We start from the raw sequence: 14922 nt of genomic DNA on the forward strand, positions 1-14922 counted from the left end.
GAATTCATTCGAGTGTCGACAACTAAATTTCGGTTAAAAACTTGAGAGGACTAGTACAAAACATTATGTAAAGCGGTGGGATTGGACGTAAGAGAGAAAGGAAGAGCCTTATCTTCCATCTGGAACTCGCCTTTTACAACTGGGAACTATCCACCACCACCGAGTGCAGTATACATGTTTTTGCGGTTAACCTAGTTATGCTGCTGCTGCTACTCGCCCCCGTGTATACATGTTTTGTTTGTAAAAGCTTTAGTGCGACAGCTTTTCGAGCTGCTGAAAAAAGCCAGTAACCTATTTGCTATTTAAGACACGAGAACAAATACCAACAACAAAAACAAGCAAACGAAAAAGAGACAGTCTGAGGAAATGTAGTTTATTTTTATATAATCTTTTAGCAAACGTTTTCTTTTTTTTTTTAATTTTTAACAGTGGAACACGCGCCGAAAAACCGATAAGGAAGTCGACCCTGTCGGGAGTCATTAGAAGAGAGGGGGGATTGGAAAAGTGGGCGGAGTCATGGAAAACACAACTCACTGAGAATCGATTGTTTAGTTCGATTGAGTCGATCACGAAGCCCAGCACCAACAGGAGAGAGAGGCTCGTCGGCTGTAAGACACCACCGAAAGGGCATTGGAAGGAGATTTACTCTGAAAAAGTAAAAAAGAGAAGACTCTTCTTACTTGCTGCTGGTGTGGTGTGTGTGTTGTACTGTACAAGTCATTCAGTCAAATTCCAGGCTGCGACGAAGTGAGCACAACAGAGGCCATTTCACTCTGGGTTTTTATTTTTCCTCTTTTCTCCTCTCTATAAAACTGGATTTGAATTACACAGCTCTAATTTAAAGTGAGTGCGCAAAGCCGTGTTGCTGGTGTGTGTGTGTCTAAAACCGAGTGTGCAATCCAATCTCGAATCGAGCCCAACAATCGATCGTCGAGAAGCGTCGAGTTCGTGTCACGAGCGTGGAAAAATGAACAAGAGCCTTTTCCAGCAGCAGGTAAGGAGAAACAAAACAAAAAAGGGCAAAAACAACCCTTGAGCTATGTGTACCCCAAATTCTCCCAGAGACGCCATTTTTCTGTTGATACCTTTCTCAATTATTCCGCGCATACGTTTATATTTTTGTCGTCCATTTTCCATCGAAAAATCTTATTTTTCTCTTTCTGGCCATTGTGTGTGTGTTGTTTCCAACAACTTTGGCCATATTTATATAACTACGCCATGTCGTCGCTTACAGGATGCAGCTCGAGAGCTTTGTGTTGAATTCCGTAGTGTGCCCAGGCCATTTTATCGTTTTTCTTTCTTTCTCTCTTTCGTATTTTTCACCTTTTGAAGCGAATGGAAGTGCGAAGGGAGAATTGTGATGATTGAACATGTAAAGAGAGACGAAAAATTGAGGCTACATGACTTTCTCTCTTGCATTGCATGACTCGCTCCTCCTTCTCTTCTCTTCTTTTTCCTACGCCAGTATTTATACACACACATCGACAATATAAACTTACGGTAGAACGCTTTTGGCACGGCAGGACGAGCTGGAAAGGAAAGGCATTAAATGACATGGGGGCGGGACATTTCGACTTTCAACCAATCAGCACCGGGGACCCGAACGCTCACGGGATATATAGACGTAGATCCGTTGGGTCTACACAGCCCAAACTGAACTTGTGACATTGTCTCGATTGCTGCAAAATAAAGCCAAACAAAGCATTTGAAACCCAGCAGCTCAAGCCTGTCTTATATGATTGTTTTTAAAAATGGGACAAAAAAGTTGTACGACTTTTATTGGGATTCTCGTCTTTTGTTCTGTCAATCGATTGTACACCAATAATCGGGTTTTGTATACACATCGTGATTGGCAAAAGAGGTGGTTGTTTTATTGGGTTGGCTTTGACGTTGCACAAACTAGCCAGCCGTCTATAGTAGTAGCAGGAAGCGCAGCAGAGACTACGGGGGGCTCTATTGAGTTTTGTTGATGTTGGCGGACTTGTAGGTTAGTCAGCCTGGCTGGCTGGCTGGATAGTGGAAATGGCGTTGTGTCCGACTGGTCATCGATTTTGTTTGCTGGCAGCTCCCCCTTCACGCTGCTGTGTTCAACCCAACTCCCGATGAGACTGCGAAAAAGGAAAGACTGACAACAATAAAAAGGAAAAGAGAGAAGATTGCCCGCTGGAATGGCCGTTGCCATCACTTTCCGGAGTCTTTCCAACCCTGGCGCTGATCCAGATTGAATAAATCAGCTGGTTCCTTTACTAGCTGGGCTGGTTCGGGATGCCATTACCTCGGCTCATCTCGCTCTCTCTTCTTCAAAGGGATGAAAATCAAACCCCCCTTCTTTATCTTTCTTACCGCCCATCAAGTTATAATGGGCCTTTTGATATCGATCTGTTTTTTAGTCGACACAAAAGAGAGACGACACACAAACCTTAAAGAAAAAGGGGATTTTCAGGGTTTGGGGTTGGAAAGCCAACCAGAAACTTGGGTGGGAGGGAGAGACACAATTTTGGCAAGTCTCGAAGCAGAAAAACTTGGCGATGATGAGATACCGAAAATCTAAGGTTTCACTTGGACTATTTAATGGTTCACGTGCACGGTTTCCCATGTATACGCGGATGTATACAGTACCACACACGCGGAGGCCGTGCGGCTAGAAAATTGGAAGAGAGGGGTAGGGCACAGTCCTTTTTAGACTTGTCCGACTATATTTTCACGCGGATCAATAACTCGACGCGTCCGCTCCGGCTTCTCCTTGTAGCGTGCGCTCTCTGTGTGTGTGTGTTTACATTCGATCCCGTTGTATGGCCCTCGTGACGCTTCCTTCTTATTTTTCCATTTTTTAAAAAATTATTATTTGTTTGTTCCTTTTGAAATCACGAGGTTTCTAAAGGAACTCATTTCTAATGCGTCTTACGTTACGAACAAGTGTGGAAAAGATTTCCGGGAGATGTCTAAAGTTACCATCTTTCACGAACCAAATCTAGAAATAAAAAAGACGATTTTACACGGGAAAAAAATAACTAGCGCGTCATTCAGCGTCAAAAATACGAAAATGATTATTGAGAAACAGAATTAAATATTTACGACTTTGCACTTTCTTATTTCCTTTCCAAATAAATAAATAAAAATCTGAAAAAATAAAAACTGGTCAATTGAAATAAAAGGCGAAAGAAAGACAATCTGGCAATGGCGCATGGACGAGACGCTGTTGGCCCCCTTCCTCCTCTCTTTCTCTCACTCGTCGGCTGTGTGTGTAGACTGACTTGTGTTTTGTGTGCGCGCTCGTCGTATCTCAGTGGATGTTGAAACAGCCGCGGTCCCGCTCCAACGAAGACCCGTTTTTTTTTCCTAACAACAACACATATATTATTTCTTACAAAGCAAAGAATCATCCATTTCCAAGTACCTAAGTCATTCTGGTGTGTCGTGTTCCTCCATAGTTTTTTTTTTGGCACCGATCGTTTTCCCTCCCCTCCATCTATATCCTCCATTTTCCCTTTTTTTTTTATAACTCGTGTGCAATCGTGGTGTGTGTGTCTCTGTGCGTTGCCTCGACGTATATTTTCGCACTGCCGCCTCCATCATATAAGCTTTGCTGCCGCTCGCCCCGCTGTCGCAGCAGAAGGTGAGTTGTACTGTGGAAAAGTTACACGGCGGCCATCTTGTGATCCCCCCTCCAGCCGTTTCTGGGAATATGTAGGAGATAGCCACACAGCACAGCCAGATACAACATACACCAAGCGTCTCTCTCAGGGGGCCGTAACGTTGTCGTTTCGTGTGGATTAATCTCAGAAAAACATTATTAACATCTACAAGAGCTTAAGAGTTTCATCGAAAGATTGAACCATTCTGCAGGAACTTTATTTCGGTGTTTTCACACATTTCTGTACGTCATCGAGTCATTTAGTGCTGTATTTTTAGCTTACCAACGAAACAAGCCATTATTTACTACTGGAGATTAGACGCCATATTCTGTCTGTCTCTCACTCGTTTGGAATTTGCGGTTTTAGTTTACTCAAGTGCTTTTTGAAATATACCTTGGGATAGTTGTGAATCAATTTAGTAGGACTTTGTCAAATCGCAAGTAGTTCCCCATAGTATTGACCACAGTTTTGTACATGCTTTCTCATTGTTGATTTCTAACCAGATGCAATTTTGTTTTTCCAGTGATGTGGTGACCATGGCCTTGCAAATGTCGCCTGTTGATGCTCATACTGAAAATCAGCCTCCGTGTTATTATCAGCCTGCAGTGCTGCTGCCTGAAGCTGCTGCAGGAACGAGCAGTCATCAAGTTGAGCCCTTTCAGTGCCAACTTTTGGAGTGCTCCTCTGCTGAACAAGTGCCTCTTCCTACTGTGAGTCCTGTTGAATATGGCTTCCATTCTCAATTACTTACTGATTTATTGACATCTTCGAAGGAACAGAACCCTGTGCCACCAAATTTAAGGAAAGTCGAACAAAGGGTGACTGCTGTGAGGAAGGAGGGTGCTGTTGTTGAGGAAGTGATGGATGCCTCATTGCTCGTAGAGAGCAGTGAAGTGAGGCGTGGTCCAGAGGCTGAGGATTTGAGAGGAGGAGCTGCTTCTGAAATTCTCACCCTGCTGGAAGTTTCCCAATCATCTGTGATAGACAGCTCCAACGTCGGTTCATCCTCGGAGGGATCGACAAACCCAGGCACGCACGAATCCCTTAGCAACCCACCATCTCCCTGTCTGGTCGATAAAGTCGAGGTACGTTGTTTATAACCACCGGCTCTGCCGTTTCCAACTTGTTCGTGACTAAACGCTTTGAATATAAATAACGTAATGTTTCCCATTGGGTTTTAGCAGATAGGATCAGCGGCCGCCATTTCTTCCTCAAGCAATAGTCTTAACGATGCACAAAAGGATTCGGGCGACGCAATGAGGCAAAGCGGGTCGGCTTGGCGATCGTGGAGCTCTAATCAATCGACTATGACATTCTCAGGAGAGACGAATCCTCCAAGTGCAACTTATGCCGATTCTGTTGTGTGCCCTCTGTCGACCTCTGCTCACTCCACCCTCGTCTCTTCTGCCTCTGCCGACTCTGATGAAGACTATTGTGATAGCAAGGAACCACTGATCATCAAGGGAAGCAGTCGCAGTAGTAGCACATCGGTGTTCCTCCAATATCCCCCGATCGGGCCGGCTTCCAACCGGCATTGGGGCATTCCTCAAGGAGCGGGTTTGCGCGGAGGTGCTGGCGAGACCTCCTTGAACAATGGAGGAGGCAGCTGGGGTCATCCGCCAGCTAGTGGAAGTTGGGGAGGCGGTGGAACCAACAACGCGGCGAACCAAGTCCAAGGCCAATGGGGAGCAGCATCCTCCACGGCCAACCAACGGAGCTCCGCAGCTAGTCAGGGACCATCTGGAGCGCCGCCTCCTGGATCCTCGGGACCGCAAGTTTCCAATCAGCAGCTACCGACCGGTGCCCAACAACAGCAGCAACCTCAAGGAGCCTGGGATACGACCAAGAATGTCGTCACTGGCAATGTCGTTCAACCATCTGGAAGCTCGCCAAGCCAGGGTGTATGGGCTGCTCAGGTATGATGACTAATTTGTTCAGAGTTATTGTTGTTGAAGTGGTGTTTATTTATTTTCTTGCATTTCCTCATTCAGGCTGCCAAAAACGTACCTAATCAACCGACCAATACCAACCCTAATCAAGACATAATGGCTGCCAACCCCTTGAACTTACCTCAAGGTGGAAACGGTGGTGGAGGAGCCGTGGGAGGTTCTGGTCCTGCCACTCCTAGTTCTGGCAAACCGGATCCTTTGGCTAACTACCGAGATGTGATTTACGCCCAGGACGGCTGGGGAGGCAACCAGGTGAATCAAGACTCTCAATGGGATGTACCAACATCACCAGAGCCAAAAGAAATTCCGCTATGGAAGCAAACTGCAAGCAATGGAACCGAAGTCTGGGAAGTCAATCTGCGCAACGGCGGCCAAGCCCCTCCGCCCATCACTCAGACCAAGACACCATGGGGAAGTCACACTCCTGCCACCAATTTGGGAGGCACTTGGGGTGAAGATGACGAATCGTCGGAACCATCCAGCATGTGGACGGGTGTTCCGGCTAACAATGGACCTACAAATTGGGGAGCTAATCCCATGGGAGGTGCTCTGAACGCCGGACCAATGGGCCCAACGTCAGTCCCAACTGGTGCTTCTGCCATGGGTACGACTGGAATTGCATCGGGTAACGGCATGTGGGGTGGACAGCAGCAGCAGCAACAACAACAACAGCAGCAGCAGCAGCAACAACAACAGCCACAGAAAAAAGAGCCGGAGTGGGCTCCAGCCAGTTCAATGCAAACTGGACCTGGTGGATGGGGCGAAGTTCGTCCACCTCAACGCATGGCTATGTCTGGTATCGGACCATCTGTCCCCGAAAATATGATGGCACCTTCTGCACCATCTCACTGGCCTGGACCGCAAAACAAACCAGCGCCGCAATGGAGTGGAAATGTACCTACGAAGGAGATGAAACCAACAGGGTGGGATGAGCATTCACCTCCTGCTCAGAAACGACAGGTGCCACAATATGACGACGGAACGGCCGTTTGGGGTAACCCAGCCCAAATTCAACAGCCTGGTGGATCAGTCGTCTGTCGCTGGAAAGATATGCCCAACCCTAATGTGGCTGGCGGGCGTGGAATGCAACAATCTGGCCCGCCTCCCAACCGAATGCCACCAGGACCGGGAATGAAAACGGACATGTCCTGGGGTCAAGCTCGTAACGGCTCCTGGGGAGAAGGAGGCGTAGGTGACAACAGTCAAATGAACAACATGTGGATGGATGACAAACCTGTAGGTGGTGGCTCATGGAACGAGCCTCCTCAAACACCTACACCTTGGGCTGCTGGACCCAAACCAAAAACTCCCACAACTCCAAGTTGGGGTGAGAGTGAAGACAACTTGTCGTGGGGTCAGCCACATAAGCAGGTTCCTAAACCTTTGGCCAAGGAAATGATATGGAGCAGCAAGCAATTCCGCATCTTATCCGAAATGGGTTTCAAGAAAGAAGATGTGGAGAATGTCCTACGCAATTGCAACATGGTGATGGAAGATGCCCTGGAAACCCTGCGCTCTGGTCGTGGGATGTTTGGAGATGACCATGGCTCGGGTGGTTACGATCCAATGGGACCGCACGGAGGAGCGCCTTATCCTCCGGGCGCTCGATTCAATCCCGGTCAACAAATGCCTTTTGTTCACCCTGGAAGTGGTGGTGCACCTCATCACTTATTGAACAATCCTGCTCCTAGCATGGGAATGAACCCTAATCCTGCATACAAAATTCTTCAGCCTCAGCAACCGCCACCAATGCCGCCTCAGGTATGGATGCTTCTTTGAATAATAGATGATAAGCATTCCATTACTATTTCTCATAATTAATGCTCTTGTTTCTTTGAAATGAAACGTCATTGATGTTTTTATTATTATTAACTATAATGTGGCAGGTCAATCAATCACAAATGGTCCGGAACATGTCGCGAGTGGACACTGGCGTTTCGTCTGGTGCAGGAGCCGGTAGTCAACCTTCGCCGACTCAGTTACGAATTCTCGTTCAGCAAATCCAAATGGCTGTACAGGCTGGTCATTTGAATCCCCAAATTCTCAATCAGCCACTGGCTCCTCAGACGCTGGTGCTGCTCAATCAGTTGCTACAACAGATCAAAGTACTTCAGCAGCTTGGTCAACAGCACAATATGGCTCTTAGTAGGCCGGGACAAGGCCCTATGGGGGGTCCCATGATGCAGCTCGTACCTCAAATGAACAAAACCAAACAGCAGATTGCCAGCTTGCAACAGCAGATCGCCGCCCAACAGGCTCTGTATGTCAAGCAACAAGGCCAAATGATGAATCAACAGCCGCCCGGGGCTCCACCGAGCCAACCATCTGATCTATTCAAAGTGGATTCTGTTCACGGCATTCAGTCCAATTTGGACAGGATGAGTTTACAGGATTCTGGACAATCTCGGCTCTCTCAGTGGAAGTACCCGCCACTCGACAAGGATCTTTCTGATCTAGGCATGTCGGAATTCAGTCGTGCACCCGGGAGCAGTGGTGGAGCTCCGGGTTCAATTCCCAGCAACGCTAAACCGCCACTAGGTAGCAGCCTTTCTTCTCCCAACATGAATCCAGTCCTCGGTCAAGACGGCGGTGCTTGGTCGAGTCTTTCGCGCTCTCAGTCCGAGACTGGCTGGCCTGACACCAATCAGGATTTGTCAGCTCCGGGATCGGTGGGAGGCAACGATGGAAAGGATAGTTGGAGCAGTGCTGCCGGAACCTCTTCATATTCTGGTTCCATATCGGATCTCGTTCCCGAGTTCGAGCCTGGCAAACCATGGAAGGGACCACAGATCAAAACGGCAGATGACGATCCAACTCTCACTCCCGGAACTTTTGCCATGTCTGGTCTGAATGAGGCCGACGTTTACTCAAACAACGCATCAAAAGGAGGACAGAGCTCAACCAAAGCTTCACCTCCTCCTGTGGGAAGTGGTGGAACAAGCTCCTCGAATGAATCGGGCTTCCCCACCCTGGGTCTTTCTAATTCCACCTGGTCTTTCAATCCGTCTTCGGCGTCGTCGAGTTCCGTCCCGTCCACGTCGACTCCTTACAGTTCTGCCAAGATAGCACCAAAATCGTCTTGGTCTGACGCCCCGCCGCCATCTGCGGACCCGTGGAGCGCACCAAACAAGCCTCGTGGTCCGCCGCCAGGCATCACCCCTTCGGTAGGCGTCGGCCCAAAGACTGCCGGCCGCGACTGGAGTGCAGCAGGCAGCCGCTCACCTTGGCCTGGAACTAATACTGCCGGCTCTGGAGGCACGTGGGCCGGTTCTCTCAATGGTTCGTCGTCGTGGCTCGTGTTACGTAACTTGACCCCGCAGATCGATGGCTCGACGCTCAAAACATTGTGCGTCCAGCACGGTCCACTTCATAACTTCCATCTCTACCTCAACCATGGAGTTGCTTTAATTCGTTATTCTACTGGCGAAGAAGCTGCCAAGGTATTGTATTTCACGACCTTTTATTGTTGTAATAGAAGATCTAATGCTCTCAACTTTTTCGATGACAGGCCCAAAGTGCTTTGAACAACTGCGTGCTCGGAAACACGACGATTTATGCAGATCTAGCCAACGAATCTGATGTGCAGGGCTGGCTGCAACAGCTTGGCATGCCCGCCCAACAGCAGCAACAACAGCAGCAGCAACAAAATCAACAACAGCAACAGCAAGCTGTTTCCTCCAGTGGGTGGGGCGTCAGGGGCTCTACTCCTGGCGCCGGTTCCAACAGCGGAAGCGGCAACGGAGGTGGTGTAGGAAGCAACGCCTCAAAGGGAAGTGCCAACGCCGGAGATAATTGGGGATCTGGTGCCGGTGGTCCTAGTTCGAGCCCATGGTCGACGGGTCCCAATTCAGTCTGGTCTACTCCGAACTTGGATCGTGATTTGAGAACCACGCCGTCATCGCTGAACGCATCGCTCAACTCGTTTCTGCCTGGCGATCTCCTGGGCAACGAGTCCATGTAAAAGTGAGGATACAAACACACGTGACTCAAAAACAAAGCAAAAGAGAATCGACAAAATTACGTGTCAATTTGAGAATAGATGAGAGAAGAGAAAAATACCAAGGTAATGTTCAATTCGTCAAAAATATTTTCACAGCTGAGAGCAATCAACCAACTAATGTGTATGCCAGACGTAATATAGTGTTATTCCACCCTCCCGATCCCTTCGTATTCACGGTGACGGAAAAGTTGTCACTCTTTCAAATTTAATATTACTCTTATATTATGGCCTAATGCCGCTGCTGTTGCTGCTGCACTGATGCGTAGTGTGAACCGTCCTCTTAATCTTCCCCCGAAAAACACCAATGAGGCCATTAAGCATTTACAAAGAAAGAAAGCAAAGTAGTAGTATATTATGATATCCCTATGTTTCGTTTTTTTTTTCTCACGTGACTCCCCAAAATAATTTCCTCTCGTCTTATGATCGCTCGCGCCACACACACACCACTCCATTCAATTTAGTCGAAGTTTTTCCTATGTAAGGCTTTGTTTTTGGTCAGAGTAAGTCCTCTTGTTGTGTCTTGTAATAATTTTGTTTTGTGTGTGTGTGTGGGAGTGGTCTATCACTTTGTGCGTGCCAGTTGTTTTTTTTTTCTCTGTCTCTTTATTTGCCACTACCGAGGTGTTCTCTCGCTCCACTCCAAGTCCCCCACTTTTTTCAAAAGCTAAAAAGAAAGAGTGTCTCTCGTTCCAGAGACCGTCATGAAACCATGTTATCAGAAACAAAACAAAAACTTTTGAGAGAGAAGGGGATAGAGAGCGACGGATATTTTTTTTTTTCAAATGCTCTCTTCCTCTTGCAATTTGTTTGTTCTCCTATATCCACCTCAACAAACGACAACTACTACTAATTCTAGTGCCCTACCCTCCACTTCTTCAGCCCCGCAATTTTTCCTCCTCTTTTTTCTTTTTAAATTCTCATTCTCTTCCGTCTCTTCTCGTGACTCAATCATCTTACGAAGCTGGAATTATTCCCTCACGGAAGTAACGAAATGAAAATACTTGTGCGAGTTTTCTAGTGGGGAGATGTATATCTTTATGTAGAGAGGTATTGCAATTCGAAATGGTTAAAATAGCCGCGTGGATACCAAGTCAGGACACTTCTCCCTCCCCTCCAGTCCCCCCTCACCCCTTTACACCACCCTCTGCTACATAACCTTGCTGTTCTGTGTTAGACTGTGATCTCAAAAGTCGTGACCACTCGAGGCTTTACATCCATTGAGAATTTCACCGCTCTTTCCCCTCCTTATCTTCAGCAATGGAGAGAAAAAAGCAAAACAAAACAAAAAAAGACAATTAATAGGAAAAATGAACACGCGTTGATATTTTCCGTTCGCCTATGATCCGGACCCATTTCAAAATCTGGTGACTTAATTCCCCCCCTCCAATCTTTTTCTCCTCTTCCTCCGATTTTTTTTTTTTTTCGCTTTTTGTAAACGGGTCAACTCAAGTCTAGCTGTCGCAAACTTTACTTGTTTTGGGGGCTTTGAGCCGACGTTTATCCTCCTACCAGCCCGTGTGTCAATGAGAGGTGCTAGACTCCCTCCATTCATTTTTTGCCTCACGCTCCTCCTGTACTCCCCAATCTTTCAAGTCCAATGAGGAAAAAGCAATTATTAATTATTATTATTTTTTTGAATTTCCGGAGTGAACACAAGGAAGAAAAAGTCTTGTACGTCTCTTTTTAATTTCTTAAGAAAACAAACATTCTCTCGCCATCAATTGACCTGATCGCCGGCAGTCGTACATTTTTGTTGTTGTTGTTAACTTGCCTTGCTAATTTGTTGTGGAAGCTTGAAAAAGAGTAAAAACCTATACGAAAAGATGCGCTTTTTTCCCCCAAACCCTGTCAACTGACCAGAGAGAAGCACACACACAACAACTGTGAAATTAAACATCACACGCAGTCGTATCAAGTCTTGTCATATTACTTGCGCCGCGACCTCAGCACCAGTGGCTCATTCATCCCTTTGCTCTCCCTTAAAATTTTTTTCCACCCATACAAATTCTTATTTGGTTTTTTTGTTTGTTTAGTTCCCTCTTGATTTCTCTCTTGAAAAATGATTTGCTAGATTGTTTTCTTTTTAGTTTTCCCCCTCGTGCGACCCAGGTGAGGACGGCATTTTTTCCCCCTTGCGTTTTTATTATTTCGTCGTCGGTCAGTATTGTTTGGGTTCATTCATGTGCCACAGTTTCATATGACATGGGATGTGTTAGTTTTTGCAGGAATGGGGGTAAAACAAAGATTTGTATTTTGATGGGGGAGTCTTAGTCGGTCGTAGGCTTTACTACTTGATAATTACCGCATATATAAACAAAGTTGTGTATCTCTTTCACATGTGTAGAAAAGACGAAAGCTGACCCCTCGTCTCTTGTGTCTTGACGAATAATTGATTTGATAGATTCTCTTTTGAAATTTTGTTTTCGCTCCCAATCAACATATTTGTCATTTCGTGTTCGGAGAAAATCGCGCAATGCCCCCTTTACAAATTTTTTTTTTTCAAACAACACCAACAAAAAGAACTCATGTTTTCTTGAAAATATGCGATTACATGCCATCGGCCATTTTTTTTCCCTTTTTGCGAGCGATAATTTCAGGCAATTGTCATGTCGTTATTTCATTTTCAAAAATATCTTTGTTTTGTATTCGATAGCCATATCACTCATTTGAAATGAGAAGAGAAAGAAGGAAACAATAGGGAGGGCGGGTGTTGATCGATGTCTTTGACACTTGATGGCAGGGTTTTTTTTTTTTCTTTTTTAATTATTATTGTGTTGAGGGAAGGAGATGCATGCGATTGTCCTTCCCAGTCTCTCACGCGCTAATATTTCGGCAGTCAGTCGTCTGGAGGAAAGGATATGAAAAAGTAGAAAGTAGTTCTGTTTGTTTGTTTTTTCGTGTGTGACCAAAATGCGCTTCTTCGTTTTTGTCCCCCCTCGATAACAAGAGGAAAAATATTCTTAAAATGCAGCGTTTGTTTTGTCGTCGTCTTCTCTATTTCTTTATCATTGTTTCTTGCGGCCCAGTGGCCATTTTTGTCAGTTGCGTCCTGAAAAAATCCATTATCTGTTGTGTGCGTAGTAGCAAAGCAAAGCAAAAAAAAGTAAAATTTAATAGGAAAGTTCCGAGGATTCTTCCCTCTCCCGTTCCCCCGCCAGATTAATTTGTCATCCACACCCTCCTCCCCCTCAAGAAATTGAAGAAAAAAAGGTGATAATTCGTCCAGTGAAGAAAAAAGCCTTCCCTTTCATCATCCTTGGTGTTAGAAATTATTTTTTTTTGTATTATCATAATGATTTTTCTTCTTTTCTTTTTCGGGACTGGCCTGCTCTGTCTACCCGCATCAGATTTTGACAAGTCACCGGATAATTCCAGTAGTAATTCTTGTATGGCTCCTGTTCTCCTTTCTTTAAATCTCCCTTGTTTTGCGCGCCGTTTAAACATTTTTTTTGTAATTTTTTTTTCTTTGATAATTATTAATATATATTTTTTTTAATGGCAAACCCCCTTAGGAAAGTGGGCGGGTGTGGGATTCTGTCCAGTCGATTCTCTTGCTTGATTTTTTAAAAATAAAAATATTAGAAAATATCTAATAGTAAATCCACATTTCCACGAATCGATACGCCGCTTCTCCCGTGTCCCCCTTTCTTTCGTTCAAAATTAACAAAAATTCAGTAAATAAGAAACTTAGCAGATTGCACACACACGGGTTTCGTCAGTTCCGAAACAAAAAGTTAGCATTGAACGCGTCAGACAAGATTGTGTAGCCAAAAAGTGCCTTTTTTTTCCTCGACTCATTCAAGACGGTCTCAAATTCTATCGTTCCCATCTCTCTCTCCTATCCCACTCTCTGAAAAAAAGAAATCGAGAGACATTTTGGATGACGAGAAGAAGAAAAAACAAATCAACCAACAAAAAATCATCTTTCATCGCAGAATAAAAGCAAAAAAACCACGTATTGCCTGGCTTTATATCAGTCAACTGTAGCTATTCAAGATCTTCGACAGCGAAACGAAAAAAAAGTGAAACAAAAAATCAGACGTGTAATAATTGACTCGACACCTCCAAAAAATTCATTTGTGATTTTCATTCTCTTTCTATCTGTCTGTCTACCAAAATCGTCTTATCAGCTCCTCTCTCTCTTTATCTCTCCCTGAAATTTACCGGGACGAATGCGTGCAGACAATGTCCGTTATTCTCTCCACCACTATACACACATTACACACATATTTAGTAGATCTCTGCGCACCAGTTCTATTTACTATTTACACTATTTACGTTATTTTTTTTTCTTTCTTTTTTTTTAATTTGGCTTTATTGATTATCTTAGATTTGAAGCCGATCAGCAGAATTAACTTCGTATCCTTTGGGCAGCTTTCTTTTCTCTCCCTACCTTTACCTCTCCTCCCTTTTACCCTCCCGTCTGTATTTTGGTTTGGACTTGAAGAAAAATTTGAGATTTTTTTCCTAATTATTATTTTTTTCCCCCTCGTCCTCCTTTGCTTGTGTTGTAATAGCCATTTTCTTTTGTTTTTCTCCATCTATTCATAAGAATAAATGACCTTGATGAGACCTTTGATTGAGGTGCCCCAGTGCCTTTTTTTGTTGATTTATATCCTAAAAGTCAAAGAAAAACCGAAGCAAAGGAGAAAGCAGCACCCCTGGCGAAGAGGTGATTTTCAGTCGGTCCCAAACTCGACACCCGGTTGTCGTTTGTAACACACAAGCAAAAGCGAGCGTTTGGAGAGTCTAGGAAGAGGGAGAAACAGCTCCAGTTACGATGCAAGCCGTAGTAGACGAATGAAATACCCTGAACTAACACACGAGTCGAAAACATCCTCCTATCCACTCACGAACTTTTCAATCCAATCCGCATCACTCGAGCCAACTTGGAACGAAAGTTGGTTGACGTGGCCTCCACACCGTTGGATCTCGATGCAAAAAGAATGAACTTTTGATGCAGGCAAACTGACTCGTCACCCTAATCTTATCTGTTGATTCGACAAGAACATATGACTCGTGATTTTACAATGATTTGAGGAATTTCCAATTGATTATTTTGAATTATTTGTCTGAATTTGAATTGAAAGAATTTGGAAACACAACCACTGCCATGCAATTTACATCATTTTCAAAATTTTATTCTTTTGGAGGCAGCTTAACACACATCCCCCACTCGCATTATCAATCTACCTGTCCGTCTGATCGTCAGCTGATGTTTTTTTGGGTTTTTTTTTTAAATTTTCTAACGGAACTTGCGTACCTCCGATCATGAGGTTGTGATTTGAAAATCTTGAAATAATTAATGAAAGGCAATCCGCATCTGTCTGGAAGGGGA

At 45.0% G+C, this 14922-nt stretch overlaps 1 protein-coding gene across 16 annotated transcripts; it reads left to right on the forward strand.

The window, feature by feature from the left end:
- Nucleotides 1–597: 597 nt before the first annotated feature.
- On the forward strand, nt 598–14161 carry LOC124188626 (protein Gawky-like). Of its 16 annotated transcripts, none has more exons than XR_006872438.1 (8): nt 598–994; nt 4159–4345; nt 4409–4720; nt 4820–5551; nt 5627–7345; nt 7471–9024; nt 9093–9647; nt 13915–14161. XR_006872438.1 is itself a non-coding variant. In XM_046581393.1 (7 exons), exons 2-7 carry the CDS (start codon nt 4172–4174, stop codon nt 9543–9545), a joined length of 4944 nt encoding a protein of 1647 aa, XP_046437349.1. In that variant the 5' UTR covers nt 598–994; nt 4159–4171; the 3' UTR covers nt 9546–14161. The 16 variants fall into 16 exon arrangements, 10 of the variants coding, with proteins under 10 accessions (XP_046437349.1, XP_046437346.1, XP_046437351.1 ...); XR_006872442.1 differs by having other exon boundaries at nt 600–994; nt 4415–4720; XR_006872436.1 differs by lacking the exon at nt 598–994 and adding an exon at nt 3160–3616 and having other exon boundaries at nt 4817–5551.
- Nucleotides 14162–14922: the final 761 nt, after the last annotated feature.

Source organism: Daphnia pulex, chromosome 2 (genome assembly GCF_021134715.1).
Source record: "Daphnia pulex isolate KAP4 chromosome 2, ASM2113471v1".
In the NCBI taxonomy this organism is placed as follows: domain Eukaryota; kingdom Metazoa; phylum Arthropoda; class Branchiopoda; order Diplostraca; family Daphniidae; genus Daphnia; species Daphnia pulex.

Coding starts and splice junctions, on each gene's coding strand:
- LOC124188626 (XM_046581390.1), top strand. CDS start 4,172: ATGGCCTTGCAAATGTCGCCTGTTGATGCTCATACTGAAAATCAGCCT. Junction 4,346..4,408: donor AACAAGTGCCTCTTCCTACT/GTGAGTCCTGTT, acceptor ACATCTTCGAAG/GAACAGAACCCTGTGCCACC. Junction 9,025..9,092: donor CTGGCGAAGAAGCTGCCAAG/GTATTGTATTTC, acceptor TTTCGATGACAG/GCCCAAAGTGCTTTGAACAA.